Consider the following 16,713-nt stretch of genomic DNA (forward strand, 5'->3'; position numbering starts at 1 on the left):
AACAAAAAAGAAACCCGAACAAAACAAACACAAGAAGGAAAGCAGACGGATTTTGGTGTCAAGGGGGTTTCCCTGGCTACCACGGGTGCAGGGAGGAGCAAAGGGAGCCTCTGTAAATAACTTTATGGCTTTTATTGCAGGAGGAGCAGTGTGCGGGGTGCTGGAGTTGTTCCCGGTTATGCATTGCATGGGGGATTGCTAACTAAGTAGGATATATTTTGCTTTAGTCTTTGAGGCCATGAGAGCTTTCCTGAGGAGCTCGGAGGAGTGTTTTCAACTCAGAGAGCAAAGAACCACGATAGGGAGACACGAAGGGTCAGACATCGTCCTGAAGGTACGGGTGAGCACGCCATGGGGCTGTGGGGGTGGATGATGGATGGGAAAGTTGTCAGAAATTAAAAGGAGAGAAGGGCAATGGCTATGCTGGCATTAGCAAGGGTGTAATCCCAGATGCAAAGCAGAGGGGCTAACTGCCCATTTTCATGCTTTGGATGTAAGTAGGGTGATGCATTGCAATCTTAAGTGCCCCATCACTGCGGACACCCAAGGTCAGGCTGGAGGGGCTCTGAGCACTGATGGAGCTGTGTGTGTCCCTGCTCATTGCAAGGAGTTGGACCTGATGATCTTTAGGTCCCTTCCAGCTTGAAGGGTTCTATGATTCTGTGATAAAAGGTTAGCAGAAACTTCCAAGATCATCCAGAGGGCTGGGGCAAATCCGCATCAATAACACAGCCCCAATTGCTCTCCAAGGTTTTGCCCACTGATTGCTGCTGTCAGTCTGCAGGGGCAGAGGAGCACCACGCAGCCCTCGAGTTCACCGGGTGGGAGAGTGGATTCGTCCTGCAGGACCTCAATTCCCCCCAGGGCACCTTTGTGAATGGCTGCCAGGTGCAGAATGCGGCCGTGCATGTGGGGCCGGGAGACATCCTGCGCTTCGGGGCTCAGGGAGCATCCTTTGAGTTGATGGTGGATGGAGTCCCCCAGGTAAGGCAAGCACTGAAAAGGGCCTGTAGTTTTACATGATGTCAAGAGGGTGTCGTGCTCTCAGGCTTTTATTCTTATATCATCAAGAAATAAAAAGCTGGAGCTCCCTCTGCTGAAGAAATTCGGGCAACTCAGTAGGATGAAGGAAGCATGGAAGAGATTTCTGATGGCAAGCCCACCAGAACTTGTGGAGATAGGTCTTGGGAAGGTGTGAAAGCATTGGGAAATGAGCTTTAAGTCTCTTTCCGCTGAGTTTTCCATTGAGCCTTTCTTTAGATGCATTGAAGGTCCAAACAAGAGCAAATTAATAAGCAAAGACACTACTGGTCCTTTTCTTGGACTGCAGGCTCTGTTCTGCACAGCAAGGCCACAGCTTTGACTTGTGGGCATAACAGAAATCGAGAGCAATTGTAAATACGGGGTCAAATCTAGTGGAAGTCTCCTATCCCTGAGAATAGGGCCATCTCAGGATATCAGTGGAGCATGTGTGGGCTGTAAGAGTACTCAGGATCGATGGAATCATGTTTATTTTTATTGTGGTGGCTCTTGAGGAATCATAAGTAGGCAAAGATTGAGAATGGTGCTGGAAAACTGCGTGCCTGGCAGCCCAGCGTGGGATCAAGGTGAATGAATGGCAGCCTGTATATTCAGATACTGCTTTTGGATGACTCAACAAGGTTCTTGGTGTTGGGAGATGACCCCATGAACGTGCCCAGAAAAGCTCAGCCCAAGAGGAGAAAATGCATTTTTGCAGGAGGAATCCATTCACCTGGAGGGCTAAGGCTGTGCAGGTGAAGTTTGTTCCAGCTGGAACACCCAACACTTTGCTTTCCAAAAGCAGACGTGCAGCCTGCACACAAGAATGCAGTTATGCACAGTGACACAGAAAAAGCATTGTCAGTGCCTCTTTATTGCTCTGGGCTCGATGATCCTCCTTTGATATAATAGCTTTGAAGCCTGACACCGCTGACTGCAGAGAGTAAATCACTTCTCCATTTCGCTGTGTGAAGTGTTTACAGTGTTTAATGCAGGGAGGCCTCTCTCTCATTTTCAGTGGTATTAAGGATGAACACGCTCTACAGAAGAGGAGCACCCAGCCACAAGAGCTAAGTCCTCCATTATGAAAAATAAATCCCAAACTCTGAATGTATAACAGCATGTAAAGCAGGCTGGCACTCTCTACTTTTCCTTCTAAACTGCTCATCTTGCATAAAAAGAGCTGAAAAACCTTACTAATGATACAGTCCTGTTTCCCAACAGAAACCCTCCTACCCATTGGCACAACGTTGTATGGCATGGGCTGCAGAGCCCCAGCATGGTGCCCACCTCACCTCACTGCAGTCCCAGCATCGCTCCAGCAGCTGGGTTGGCCCCACAACCCATCCGCCACTCCGCAAGCGCCCCATAAGTGCATGGACCCGGAGTGCAACCATGACCACCCCAATGGATGTGCTCAACCAGCTGCCCGCAGAGAGGCCAGGTACTTCCATATGGCTGCAGGAAAGATTTTGCTGTGACAGTAAAGGGACTGTTGGTTCTCAGCATCAAACAGGGCTGATCTGAGCAGAGGCGGTTTTGATGCACACTACTCAATAACGAGCATCACAGCCAATTAGTTGTGATTCCTTACCAAGCAAAGCTAATTGGACCCCGCGTGCTAGCAGTGGCATTTGGGTTGATTGAGAAAGGTGCTGTGAAAAAACACTGGGGAATGCCATTGCCTGGGTAACTCGGGGTGACATTTCCTCTTCCTTGTTCCTCGTGTGAGATGTTGAGCAGTGATCGCTTTATCTCCGTCGCTGACTCATGCACCTATTCTGGTCTCCTGACTGAAGCAGTGGGTTGGTGAAGGTGAAGGCTTGGGCGGATGAACTGCTGGAACAGTAGAAGGATGGAAAGAGGCTTTGACTCTGAGTGTTGGTTATGGCAGATTATGCCATGATTTGTATGGTTTCATTGAATATCCCAGGTTGGAAGGGTCACAGAGCCCAAATCCTGATAGAATCATAGGATCAGAGAATCATTCAGGTTGGAAAAGACCTCTAAGATCATCCAGTCCAATCATCCACCAACCACCATTACAGCCCACCAACCACATCCCTCAAGTACCACATCTCCACTTTGATCACCTCCAGGGCTGGTGACCCCACAACCTCTCTGGGCAGCTGTGACAATGCCCAACCACTCTTTCAGAGAAGCTTTTCCTAATATCCATCAAACCACCCCAAGATCAAGCTATGTTTCGTTAGTTTACAGGGGTTTTGCTGTTATTAACAATCAGCAAGACAAAGTCATTAATAAACAACCAAAATAATACTCCAGAGCAACGAATGTTACCATGCAGACTCAGAGCCAAAAAGCCATGTGCATAACATGGAATCCCATAGACAGTAATGGGAGTGAAGCTCCCAGCAATGCAAGCCTTTGGCATCCAGCTGAAAATAGAAGCCTGGGCAGAGTAGAAAGACCTTAGAGGAGTTCTATAGAGAATGTGTTACAGCACGCACACCCAAGTTTGGTCACATCATTTAATCTGTGAAATAGAGCCAAGAAAATCAGTGTATGTTAATCTTTTAACTCATCCTGTGCTATAAGCAGTGAACGTAGAGCATCTTTCTTTGGTGTTGGCCATGAAACCCAACTGGTTTTGAAACTGGTGTTGACAAACCAAAGGAGCCTTCGTCCACTGTGTCTGTATGTCTCTTGGGGTTTTGAAGTTCCCCACTAGTGCATGACTCCTTTCTCTTGTGTAGGCTCTATTGATAAGGGTCTTTTTAGTGCCAGATTGAATGGGTTTTGCTCAGAGTATGAACTAAGGATTGACCACTGCTCTAGAATGGTTTTTAAACAAGGGAGGGAGATGCAATGAGCCCCCATCCCACAGGTTTTCTGCTATTTTCTCTGCTTTCTTTCAGCCTGGACCACCAACTCAAGAAGCAGTGGGATGGGAGACCCTTTCCTGGGGATTTATAGCATGGATTGCTCCCTACAGGAAAAGGTGATGCTGGGGTGAGGGCAAGGGGTTCACCCCATGGTTCTTCTGGGGGGGGAGGAACGTGGTGACAGTGTGCAAAGTCATAGAATCACAGACCTGCTGAGCAACAGACAGAATCTGCCTGCAGGATGAAAAGCTGCTGAGCCTGGAAAAGGAAATCGGCCGTCTCTCTGCTTTTGAAGCAGAATCAAAGCAGAAGGATACGGTGATAAGGGAGCTTCAGGGGGAACTGGCATCGATGGCCAAGAGCATGGTTGCTGTGAGAAATGACGTGGAGCTGACCCAGAGGCTTCTAACCTTTGAGGGAGAAATCAGGGCCAAAGCAGAAGAGATCAAAGCCTTAAAGGAGCAGGTATGCAATGGCCAAATGGGCACAGGTGTGTCCTATAGGAGGGATTGATCTAGCTGGAGGGGTTTCTCTTTTAATGTCATCAGGTTAACCATGCTCTCCTGTGCGAGCTGAGACTGGGAGGGGTTCATGGCAAGCTGAAGCCTTTCAGATAACAGGGAGCTCTTTGTGGGGCTTAGAAAGCATTGCCTTTGAGCTTAAAGCAAAAGAAGGGTCACTGGAGCTAAGAGTTTCCAGGTGAAGGGTGTGCATTGTCCTCTGCTTTAGATCAGCAACCTGCAGAAGGGCTCGAGTGAAGTTTTTAGCCATTCCCTTCAGGAGAGAGACCTGGAAATAGGAAACCTGAGAAGAGAAAGTGAGAAACTAAAGAGGGATCACGCTTTGACCACAGGTATTTTCCCCCTCAGTAGAAACTCCTTGCAGCGGCACTGAGCACCTGGGGATTGGCTCAGGAAGGTGACCCCACATTTGCAAGGCTGTTCTGGCAATAGATACTTTGCAGTGGCTCCTAAAAATTGTCCTGACATAGAGAGATAATGGAAACTGATCCATCAGAGCTGCTCATCCTCCAGGGAGCATATGCTGCAGGGCTCAGGGGGACTCACTAATGATGCTGTTATGGGATAATGCCCAGCATGGCATGCCAAGAGCTGGATCTGTGCTCAAAGTTGGGCAGTTGTCAGAGATGGAGGCTTGCCACTCGGTGCCCAGAGGGCTTTCTGCAGGGAAATGCTTGGGTTTCATCTCCCCACATTGTTTTTATCAGGCCTCGTGACCAGCCTGCAAAGGGAGATTGCTGTGAAAGAGCAGAAAATTCAGCAGCTCAAGCAGGAGGTGGAAAAAACAAAGAAGGCAAACAGAGAAAAGGACAACCAGCTGGCAGCCGTGTCTGCCAAGGTTAGTGTCCCCAGTGCTGGTCTCATAGGTGAGTTGGTATGGAAAAGGAAGATCAGAAGGGTCGTGTTACTCACCGTTAAGGATTTGTTGGATATTAGGAAAAATTTCTTCACTGAAAGAGATGCGCTGGCACAGGCTGCCCATGGAGGTGGTGGTGGGGTGTTCAAGAAAGGTTTAGATGTTATACTAAGGGACATGGTCAGTTGGCATGGTGGGATGGGTTGGGGTTGGACTTGGTGATCTCAGAGGTCTTTTCCAACCTTAACCATTCTATGGTTCCACGACCAGCAGCTCTTTTAGCACAAACACAGTAAATGCAGGGCTGTGTATCTGCCTTTGCACGCTGCAGAATGCCCACAGCAAGGTGTCAGGTTCCCCAAATGAATTCCCCTCCTTGTTGTGCATGCAGGTACTCAATGACCTGAATTTCGGGAACACTGTGGCTGCTTTGTGTGCTCCGGGTGCTGGTGCCAAGATCCTGCTGAGGAGCCATGGAAACCTGCTTTTAGCAATGCTCCCTGCAGCCAAGCCTGGTTTTTCCCTTACAGAAAGCTGCCTGGACAGCATTTTTTCCTCTCCCAGCCAAACTATGATTAGATATGGGCCCGTTAAGGTGTTGGTGCTGTCGTGCTACTGATGCCATGATTGCCCTACCATGGGCACTCCCACTTATCAAATGCACATCAGGCAGTTGAGCGCTTCACTGTGCTGTAGGACTGAAGGATGTTCTGACATCTCCATCAGAAATGACAGTATCTGGCCAGCCTGCTAATTTTTTCCCTCGGTTGCTGTTTGTTTTAGTGCTCTAGAATTAAAGAGGAAATGAAGCGTGAACTTGGAGAGAGGGAAATGGCTGCGTACCAGAAAGTGAGTTTGTAGTTGGTTTGGGGTGATATGGGCGTAAGAGAAGTGTTGTGAATCCCAATCCTGTAAAGAAAGGGGTTGCACTTTCATAACAACGTAGAGAAATGTCAACTCCTGGCAACAAAGTGGAATATTACATTGCAGTGCAGGATGTGGTGAGGCTATGGCACAGGTTGCCCAGAGATGTTGTGGATGTTCCATCCCTGGAGGTCCTCAAGGCCAGGTTGGATGGGATCTTGGGCAACCTGAGCTGATAGGGGGCAGCCAGACCCATGGCAGAGTGTTGGAACTGGATGATCTTTGAGGTCCCTTCCAACCCAACCATCCCATGGTTCTGTGATCTTTGAGGTCCCTTCCAACCCAACCATCCCATGGTTCTGTGATCTTTGAGGTCCCTTCCAAACGAAGCCATCCTATGATAATACAGTCATAAGATACAACCTATCAATCTATCAGCTGTAAAAATAGATTGGAATAAAACAGCAAAGTAAATGAAATGGGAAAGATGGGTCTTGCTTGTTCTTCATATTCTTCAAGAACTCTTCGAGTGAGCTCCTCCAATGAAACTTTCTGCTGTCCTGGACTCTTGCAGCGCATCGAAGAGCTGGAATGTGAGCTGAAGGGACTGCAGGAAGAGGTTCAGAAGTACCACACTGAGCAGAAAGCCATCCAAACACAGCTGGCAGAAAAAGCCAAGGTGAACCTCAGCACCCAAAGTAGCAGCTCACCCATCTGATGGGAATGGTGGGTAGCTGGGCTATGTAGAGGTCCAACTGGTAGAGCTTTGATATTGAAATGCTTCTGTTGTTGCAGGTTGAAGAGGAGCTGAAAAGCACCTGCAAAAGGAAATCCCTGCAGCTTCAGGAGATGGGGCGCAGGGAGCACCTGCTGAAGTCTGATGTGGATCGGGCCCAAGGGCAGGTAGGGGGAGATGGATGGGATGTTCCTGCAGTGCAGGCTGCAGGCACTGAAAGTGCTGCTTCTTTCATGGGGAAGGATATCTGCAGAAGGTAGACTGTGAGTTCTGGGAAGGGAATACTGAGCACTGAACTCGGATTATACCTTGTCAGTAGGCTCAGTATTAAGGGCTAGTCAGAAGGATTTCTTCTGTCATGGTAGAGGATGGTCATGGCCCAAGATGCTCTCAGTGTTGATTGTTGTAGGGTTTTGTAGAGCACTGGAGTCGAGTTTGTGTTGATTCTCAGGGATTATTGTTTTCCTGTGTTAATCTCTGCTGTAGCTGGAGTCTTTCAAAAGCCAAGTGATGCGAGCATGCAGCCCACAAGCAGCAGGAAAGTCAGGAAAGGCCCTCACAATGCAGCAGGTGAGTGCAAAGACCATCTCAGAGATGCTCAGAGCCTCCAAAACCCCTTAGGATTTGAGGCTGCTACAGAACAGCCACAGCAACAGCCAGCTTCACATATTACAAGTTTGGCCACCCCAGAAGAATGACCATACACCACAACATAAAGAAAGTGTGGCCCTTCTCCTCTTCCAGAGCTTGACTGGAGTGCTGGGGCTTCAACTGGGAAAAGCCCAGGAGCCCAGAGTGGGCTTCAAGGTCTCCAACCCACCCATTCTATGGTTCCTCAGCTGAAGAATGGTGCATGGTGCTTTGTTCTCCTTTGGCAGGTAGTTGAGAAGGTTCAGCATATCTGGGAGGAAAACCAACAGAGTCAGGCACGAGAGAAGTGCCTCCAGGAGGAAATAAGTTCTAGGGTCTCAAAGGAAAAGGAGATGACTGAAAATGTGGAGGTGTTCAAAAAATCACTGCGTGAGCTCCAGGTCAGTCATTTAAATCCTGTTTACAACATTCCAGCTGGGAGATAAGGGGCACAAGGAGTTCTGTTGGCCTGGGAACAGGTCAGAGAGAAAGTCATGCCTGCGCATCAGCAGTAGAAAGCCTTGTGAGAGGTGAACTTAGCCCTCAGAAAGCACTGGTTCAAAGGGAACAGAATCTGCCACTCCAGCATCCTCCCCTGGGCTGCTCCTACCCAAAGATATTATTGAATGAAAGCTCTCAGTGGATGGATAAACCTTGAGGCTTTCACAGGGATCTTAGGTGATTTGTCAGCTATGTGATTTGTGGAGGCTGGCACATCGATGGGTTTTATTCTTTGCAGGAATTTCTGAGGGCCTCATTCAGCAGCAGCAGCCTGAAGAGTGAGCTCAGCAAGCTGGAGGCCATGCTTGTGGACCCATTGGTGTTGGACATACATGCAGCAGTGGTGGAAATCACACGTGTGGTCCTGTCCTGGCTGGAGGGAGCAGAACAGCTGCTGGCAAACACAGGGATGGAGCTGCCCACCTCCAAAAAAGGTGCCTTCCCCATGGGGCATCCCAACACTTTGCTCCCCATTGGGGTCCCAGAGGTCGGTGGGTGTTCATCTGTGCATTTACTGCCTGCAAATTATGAGTTTGGGGAGTTGGAACTGGATGATCTTGGAGGTCCCTTCCAACCCAACCATCCTATGGTTCTATAATCTTTGAAATCCCTTTTAGCCCAACCATTCTATGGGTCTATAATCTTTGATATCCCTTCCAAGCCAATCGTCCTCTGGTTCTATAATCTCTGAGTTCCCTTCCAAACCCAGCCACCATATGGTTCTTCAGTCTTTGAGGTCTCTTCCAACTCAAGCCATTCAATGATTCTATGATTTGCCATCATGGTTATTTAGTTGAAGTGTTTTATTTCCTTGGTGGCACGTTGGAAATGAACCTTTGCAGCAACTGTAAGAGTGTTTGATAAGGAAAATGTAATCTCCCATTGAGAATCTGGGTTTTGTTCAGAATCAATCTCCCTGAGATGTCTGGGTGATGGCAGCGATTTCATCAGTGCTGGGTTTGAATAAGGAGCCTGGTGGTGTTAAAAATGAGATATCTGGAAAGCCCCTGCAGTAACACCTTGTTTGCTTTTGCAGGATTGACAGCTTGTCTCAAGAGACTGTTGGAAAAGTATCACGAAGCTGAACGAAGGAATGAAATGTTACAGGTTAAAATGTGTGCATGTGTGTATATGTGTGTGCGTGCAGTTGAGTTGGGAACTGGTGAGCCATTGGCCACCATTGGTGAACATGATGGTAAAGTGAAGAGAGACAGTGAAGAAACTCAATAAGAAATGTGGAGTAGAAACCCTCGAGCTCCAGATGATGCCTAAGACTAGAAAAGATGATGCCTGTCCTCACCTTAAGAGGGGAATCTCTTGTGTTCATGCTGCTGAATTGGATTTCATGGCTCTCTTCTGAATTGTTGGTGCACATACACAAGGTGGAGTGGGTTCTGTTTTGTTTTGTTTGCTTTGTTTTGCTCTGCTGCTAACTCATTTCTGTCAGCAGAATTTCTGCTGTTTCCCCATAGGCCCAATTAGAGGAGGTCCAGGAGTTGCAGGATTCTCTACTGCAGGAGCGCCTGGAAGAGCTGAAAGCAAAACACGAGCAAGACCTACAGATAAAAATCAATCAGATTATATTGGAAAAGGAGGAGGAGAAGGCAAAGGTACGGCAGCATGATTGTTGTTAAGAAACAGGCCTCTTATGCAGACAAAAAGGTTCTATGTAACAGTGTTGTTTAGCAAGAGAAAGAAGTCTGTAGCCCCAAAATCAAAATGTCTGGGTACAGTTGTCCTACAACAGGGATCCTATGAATTGCTTTCCTCATTGAAGTCAAGTTTGTTTGCCTTACTCTATAATTTATCTTCAGTGAGAATGTTGGCTGTTCAATCTCAGATTCTGGAGAGCACTGTTCTGAAGGAGAAAGAGAAGCACAAGCAATGCTTAGATGAAGAAAAGAAGAGGATCCAGGACTTGGAGATCCACCTGAGAAGTATGGCTGAGGTCAGTGATGTGCGTGGGAGGCAAAGCAGAACTGGTTTTGAATGGGACTGGCAGTGCCAAAAGTGCTCTGTAGTGTTGTCCCAGTCTGTTGGTGGATATTTTACCCTCACATGTAAGCACACATAGAGGTAAATGGTTGGAGAGGGAAAGGTGGATCCGTGCAAGTGGGGCACCTTCAATAGGATGAGAGGTGATGGCTTTAAGTTGTGCCAGGGGAGGTTCAGGTTGAATATCTCTCAGAAAGAGAGGTGTTGGAGTCACCATCTCTGGAGGTGTTCAATGTGGAGATGTGGCACATATTTAATGGACATCATGGGGGCTGGGCCTGGTGATCATAGAGACCCTTTCCAACATTCATGACTCTGTGATTCTATGATCTTCTTGAGCATTGCTCTTTTCCTCCCATAGATAATTGAAGGGAAGTCCAAAGAGCAGGAAGTGATGGATCTCAAACTGCAAGAAGCTGTGCATGACCTAGAGGAAGCCACGACCCGAGAGGTAGCTCCAGCAACCCCACTTTGCATAGAGGATGTGGAATAGATGTGGTTTCGTTGCACAAGGTTTCCTCCTTCCTTCCTGATGATGCTCATCATGTTTCTGCAGAATAACGTGTACAACTGAAATCACACGTCTTGTTTCCTAGATGATGCTAAAGCAGCAGGTACTCATGCAAGACGGGCAGCTCAAGATCCTCCAGAATGAGAGCGAGGCACTGAAACAGAAAATGAAGGAAGAAACAGCAGGATATAAAGAGCAAATTAAGCAACACTCTCGGACAATTGTTGCTTTAGAAGACAGATTGCTGGAAGCCGAGCAGCAGCAAAAGGCACTAGAGGAGGAAAATGATGTGCTTGTGGAAAGAATAAAAGGTAGATAAGGTGCTGGGCTGGGGGTACCCGCAGCAAGTGGAGGGGCAAATAGAGAGAGTAGTGAGGGTTGTCAGAACACAAAAGTGCCCTGTGATACTCTGAAGGATCTGTTCCACTGTGAGCTGCCATGTACTGTTTGGGGTTTTTGGTGCCTTTTGGTAGTGCACCATTGGCATGGATAGCGCCTTCCCAGTGGAGAAAGGCTCTTTGCCCTCAAGGAAGCAGAAGTGAGCTTGTGCCAAGAAGAACCAAAGGAACTGTGTAAATACTGCTACAAGGGTCCAAGAAACATGGCTTTCCAAAGAAAGGTTGGCTGTTGTCTTCAGAGATCACAGAACCATAGAATGGTTTGAGTTGGGAGGGACCCTAAAGGCCATCTGGTCCAGCACCCTGCAGTGAACAGGGACACCCACAGCTCCATCAGTGCTCAGAGCCCTTCCACCTTCAGTGCCTCCATAGATGGGGACATGAAGGTGTCACAAAGGAGAGGATATATGGAGTATTGCCCTTGCAAGGCTGCAGAACACAGTGTGTTCTCACAGCCTGGTTGGTCCTGGATCCCAGCAGCCAAGATAGACACAAGGTAGGCACAAGAGCAATGGGTGTTACTGCTAAGTCATCTTCCATCATTCCCCATAGGTCTTCAGGAGGATGCCTGCAAACCAACAACAGAAGCTTCCCAGGAAGCCAAAGAGTCTCATTGCTGTGGTCTGTAAGTGTCTGCGAGTGCTTGCTCTGTTTTGGAGGGTGTTAGGAAATGGGAGTTATCCAGAGAACAGCTTTGAGGAGCTGAAGGGGATGATCTCAGCATGATAGCAATTGCTGCCTGCCTGTGGGTTGTCCTGGGTGGGGGCTGAGGCAAGCATGGACTCTGCAAAATGAATCTTTCTTGGAAGCTGTGAGATTGGTGAGTAACTTTGTCACACATTTCAGAGAAGAGCTGGCTGCCATGCAGAGCATGCTCCAGGCCAAAGAGGCTGCCATTGTGGGATTAACGAAGCAGCTCTCAGAAACCAGGGCCAGGATGTCAGACATGAGAGGTTGGTGAGCTGTATGTGTGATATCCAGCATGCTCCTGTTCCTTCAGAGCTATGGCAAGGCCAGGTGGAAGGAGAAAGGCATGAACAGATAGTAGGGAATAGACCTAAATCACCTTCCTGAATGATGCTGTTGTTCAGCCTTGGGTTAAGCAGGATGCCCATTCCCTTTGGCCATGTAAATTTCATAGAATCATCAAATCATTAAAGTTGGAAAAGGCTACTGAGATCTCAGATCCAACCACTGACCCATCACCACCATGCCCAATCATGTCATAGAATCACAGTCATTAAGGTAAGGTTGGAAAAGACCACCGAGATCATCAGGTTTAACCATCAAACCGTTTCCTGCTTTTCTGAGCTCAGATTAATCAAAGCAATAGTAATGAGGGCAAGGGACCATGGAGAGAAGCTCCCTTGTTTTTGACTGTGATCACAAGGATACAAACGCATCCCTGAAGGGTTGTGTCACTAGGAACTACAGATACCACTGTGCTGAATGCAGAGATAGATACTCATCAACCCATGCAACTCTGCTGTGCTTAGGAGAGCTCAGCGAGAAGCAGAAGGCAGAACTGGAGCAGAGCCTGCACCGTGTGAAAAGCCAGGAGTCTGAGCTGGGTGTGCTCAGGGGGGAGCTGTCAGAGATGTCAGACCTGGTGGCAAAGAAGGATCGAGAGCTGCAAGCAGCAGCTGCAGAGTTAAGGTAGGACCTGTTGGGAGGTGATGGCCTGTGGGTTCCTAGGAGTTGAGTGCATGTTGGTAACTTCCATGGGGCAAAAGATAGGTTTGAGTATGAATGAATCAGGCTAAAGCTATGCTAACCCTATGGAAGTGTCCCATGTTCTGAAGGTGAGGTGGTGAGGAGCTCGTGCAAATGGACTTGTAATGAAATCCCTGCTTGGTGCCACACTCTGACACACACCATGGTGGCTGTCCTGGTTGTTGCTCCATGCAAGCCATTGCGTTGACCCTCATCTGTCACAACTGTACTGCAATGCTTTCGTCTCGTGGCACAGGAAAGCACAAGAAGACTGCAAAGCACTCAAGGATGCATCACAACGAATGGCAGAAGAGCTGGAGATGCTTTCGCAGGCACAGACTATTCCTGCCTCACCAAAGGAATCTTCTGGGCAGGTAATCCTGCGGGGTCACTTTGGAAAAGTCAGATGTTGTGTGTGCTAATGGCAGTTGTAATTAGCAATTAAGAGTCGTAACAGCTCCCTGAAAGACCTGTAACATCTCCATCCTTTGCTCCGCAATGGATGTCGACAAAAGTAGGTTGGGGTTGGTGCGTGGGAGCCGTATTTTGTTGTGCAGGGAAGGGAGAAACGGTCCTAGTTCTCCCATGCTGTGCTGAATCACCATCTGAATTCCTGAGTCTTAGAGAACTGAATAAATCAAAGGTGGTTCCAGCAGCAGATGGAGGGACTGCAGAAATGGTACAGCCTGTACCGCAACAGCGGCAGACATGGTGCCAGCTGGAAGGGTTCGTGTTGGCCAAGCGGTGACTCATGGCTAGATGGGAGCAGGAGGCATCGCCTTCCTCCTTCTCAGCAAGAGGTGGTGAGAAACACGAAGCTAGAAATCCTCTGGAGGAGAATAAATTGTCACTGCAGTGTGAAGGTGGTGAGATCAACGTGGCAGCTGGCAGCTCTCGTTAGGGTTTTAATTGGGTGCTCACCCTGCTCTGTATCTACAGGTGCTGGTCATCGTGATGGTGGGGCTGGGAGGGTGAAACGTGTGTGCACAGATATGTTATAAAAGGAAATAAGTGCATGAGATTGTGGAGAAGTGGTTGGGTTGGATGAGAACTATCTGGGCTTGGAATTCTAGGAGCTGGCATTGGATCTGGCCAACCTGGGTGTGAGATGCAGAGGGCTCAGGCATGAGGAGACGATCCAACGGCAAAAAGAAGGGTTGGCGGAGCTCCGGGAAAGGATCAAAGTGCTGGAGAAGACACAGGCCTCTGGTAAGCACAGTGTGATGTGCCTTTGGTAGGAATGGAAGGTGCAACTGCAGGCCTGGCTGGAGCCTTTGCACCTGGCAAGACTCAGAGCCAGTGTTGTATCATAGAATCGGAATGGTTGGGTTGGAAGAGACCTTAAAGGTCACCGAATTCCAGCCCAATGCTGGGGGCTGGTTGCCTTCCCACCAGATCAGGATGCCCAATCCAACCTGGCCTTGGGCATCACAAGGGATGGGGCATCCTCAGCTTCATGATTCCATGGTGCTTGGTTTCCTTCAGCTGTCGTGGGCAGGGCCAGCGAGCTGCTCATGGTACAGAAGGCAGCCCTACCAGAGAAGGTCACCCAGAAAGCAGGACTCAAGGTGGAACCAGCTCTACTGCCAGGTGCAGAATTCAAGTGTAGCAAGGTAAGAAGACATCGGTGTAAAGATGTTCAATGGAATGGGAAGATCGAGGCCTTGGGATACAAGAGGGAATAGAAACCAGGAGGGAGTTGTGGGGTCTGTCAGTGTGTAGGGAACCCCATCAGCTTGTCCCTTCTGTGCAGTGTCTGGGCCAACTTCCTGATGGGAGCTCACGTGGGGCCATGAGCATGGAAGTGTTGGAAGACTCCAGCCACAATGAGAGCATGGTAGGTCGGCAGCGGATGTGGTAAGAGAATCATTGAAGCATGGAATGGTTGGGTTGGATTGGGAGGGACCTCCGAAATCACCCAGTTCCAACCCCCTGCCATGGGCCAGTTGCCCCCCACCAGATCTGGCCCATTCGTGGCCTTGGGCACCTCCAGGGCAAGAAGAGTTCTTCTGGGTACAGCAGAAGTGCCAAGCATTGAATGGCCCTGCCCCAGGAGCCTGGAACATGCTGTAATGTGGGACATCATCTTCCCAATGATGAATGAACCCATCTGGATAACTCCTTAAGAGGGGAAGCAATGTAGAAATGAAACAACTGGGAGTGCACAAATAGGTTTACACGCAGCATCTGAATCTCTTGAAAGATGAAAGCGGAGTGGGAGCAGATGGCTGAGTGCAGCGATCGCTTTTGAAGTAAGACTTGGCAGGGCCTGGTAAATAATTCATCCCTTATTCTTTTTGCAGTACCTTGACTTAATCTGTGCTCTGGGAAGGCTGATGAATATGAAGGAGCTGGAAGATATGCAGCCCATGGAGCATCTTCCCCAGGAAGAAAGGGAAAATGTGGGGCAGCAGAGACGGAGGGACCTGGGGCTGTTGTATGAGAGGATCAGCAAGCTGAAGGATCGCCTGGAAAGGAAGGAGGAGAGGCTCCAAGAGTACAAGACCAGCATGGAGCAGCTCAGGTACAGCAAGGTGATGGGGCCATGGGGGTTCCTGCAAGGAGTGGTGGTGTGAGAGCCTGTAGAATGTTATGGCTTAATTGGGCAGCAGAAATCCCTCCACATCCCCATTCCATGGACTCTGGGCTCTGCTTTGGGTATGTGGAGTTGGGCTCTGAAATAATGGGGAAGGGACCTCAGCCAAAGCAGCATCAATGGGGTGTCCATATGGGGTGCACAGGGGGGAAAACCACGAATGGAGGCTTCATGTTGGTCCCAGTACAGGCAGGAGGAAAAGGGCTGGGGTGGTGATGGAAGACCCACATTGGTGTTTCCCAAAGGCTGAACCAAGAGTCCCTGCAAACGTGCCAGGAAGAGATGCTGAGACTGGAAGATGAAGTCTACAGGGAAGCAGAAGAGAAAGCTCTGCTGAGAGAGGCTCTGGAGAGGACGAGGGCAGAGCTGGGCCAGGAGAAGAAGCTGAACCGGGCAGCACGGCAGCGCAAGGTGGGACAGCTGGGGTAGGACACATCAGTGTGAGGACAAATATAGCAGCTCCTGCAAGGAGCACTGAGATGCTTTGCCTTGTTTATCCAGAGCCTCTCAGAGAATGGGGAGAAGAGAAAAGGGAAGGAGCTGCCCAACCGTGCCTGCTCTTCCAAAGAGCGAGGAGGGAAGGTATGGCATCCTGGTACACACTACAAGCAAAGCACAGTGGGACTTGGAAGCAAGATATGCATGGCCACAGGGAATGTATCTCATGTAAAGGGGGATGATGCGTGGTTCTGTGCCATGTTGGACACACGTGGCCATGGAGGTGTTCATGTGGCACTGGAGGACACAGGCAGTGTGCAAGGTGGGGTGGGTTGGGGTTGGACTGGATGGTCTCAGAGGTCTTTTCCAATCGTAACGGTTCTGTGATTGTAAGGGTTCATGCAATGTCTGCTTTGCAGCCCGGAGCCCAGCAGCCATCCCTCTTGGTGAAGGTGAAGTCAAAGCAGCGTGTGGTGGGAGATCTCAAGGCGATGGGCAGCACGTAGGAGCAGCACCATGGGGACGTTCTGCTTGCAGAGCTGTACAGCAAGGATCATGTGTTGGACATGGCACCATGTAGGCATGACCAGGACACTGGAAGGACTGCGACATGCCCAGGGCTGTATGATCCTGCAGGATGTGTACCATAGGGCTTAGGGAAGAAGACAGGTTGTGTGAATACAGCCACTGTGCGTGGGTGAAGCTGGTGGTGTCAAGTGTGATTTGTGTGCCATGGCAGCTCCTCCATCCCCACAGCGTCATGGGGCACAGGGAGAATAAAAGGGGGGACATGGGGGAGAAGTTGGAACAAGGTGCTGAGCAGGACGGATGTGAGATGGGAAGAAGGCAGAGAAGGAGCTGTGCTCACCCTACAGCTGTGTGGCATTGGGGAGTGTGGGGCCAGGTCTGTGATGACAGGGGAACTGTGGATACCCAGTGGGGCACGATGGCCACCTCCTGGTGCAGGTTTTGGGGTCAGGTGCTATGCTGTAGATCTGAACACGGCTGTGTTCAACTCTGGGACAACCCCTGGCCCCAAATACTGTGGACGTAGAGCCGGGAGCTCATCCATACCTTTCATATGAGCC

The 16,713-nt window shown here is 49.3% G+C and overlaps 1 protein-coding gene across 3 annotated transcripts; it reads left to right on the forward strand.

The window, feature by feature from the left end:
- Window positions 1-50: 50 nt before the first annotated feature.
- FHAD1 (forkhead associated phosphopeptide binding domain 1) lies at window positions 51-16,325 on the forward strand. 3 transcript variants are annotated; one of them, XM_072354374.1, is made up of 30 exons: window positions 51-112; window positions 228-334; window positions 751-984; window positions 2,245-2,464; window positions 3,900-3,982; window positions 4,107-4,331; window positions 4,596-4,719; window positions 5,095-5,225; window positions 6,027-6,092; window positions 6,682-6,786; window positions 6,903-7,010; window positions 7,330-7,413; window positions 7,722-7,874; window positions 8,213-8,408; window positions 9,011-9,081; window positions 9,447-9,584; window positions 9,815-9,922; window positions 10,331-10,420; window positions 10,566-10,791; window positions 11,431-11,503; window positions 11,725-11,831; window positions 12,375-12,534; window positions 12,848-12,965; window positions 13,665-13,800; window positions 14,077-14,204; window positions 14,345-14,428; window positions 14,895-15,115; window positions 15,433-15,598; window positions 15,689-15,769; window positions 16,045-16,325. In XM_072354374.1, the coding sequence occupies exons 2-30, from the start codon at window positions 239-241 to the stop codon at window positions 16,129-16,131; spliced, it is 3,819 nt and encodes a 1,272-aa protein (XP_072210475.1). In that variant the 5' UTR covers window positions 51-112; window positions 228-238; the 3' UTR covers window positions 16,132-16,325. The 3 variants fall into 3 exon arrangements, with proteins under 3 accessions (XP_072210475.1, XP_072210477.1, XP_072210476.1); XM_072354375.1 differs by lacking the exon at window positions 51-112 and having other exon boundaries at window positions 135-334; window positions 778-984; XM_072354376.1 differs by lacking the exons at window positions 51-112; window positions 751-984; window positions 2,245-2,464 and having other exon boundaries at window positions 115-334.
- The last annotated feature ends 388 nt before the right edge of the window (window positions 16,326-16,713 follow it).

This window comes from Excalfactoria chinensis, chromosome 20, assembly GCF_039878825.1.
Source record: "Excalfactoria chinensis isolate bCotChi1 chromosome 20, bCotChi1.hap2, whole genome shotgun sequence".
Taxonomy (NCBI): domain Eukaryota; kingdom Metazoa; phylum Chordata; class Aves; order Galliformes; family Phasianidae; genus Excalfactoria; species Excalfactoria chinensis.

Coding starts and splice junctions, on each gene's coding strand:
- FHAD1 (XM_072354374.1), top strand. CDS start 239: ATGAGAGCTTTCCTGAGGAGCTCGGAGGAGTGTTTTCAACTCAGAGAG. Junction 6,787..6,902: donor AGCTGGCAGAAAAAGCCAAG/GTGAACCTCAGC, acceptor CTGTTGTTGCAG/GTTGAAGAGGAGCTGAAAAG. Junction 11,832..12,374: donor CAGGATGTCAGACATGAGAG/GTTGGTGAGCTG, acceptor TGCTGTGCTTAG/GAGAGCTCAGCGAGAAGCAG.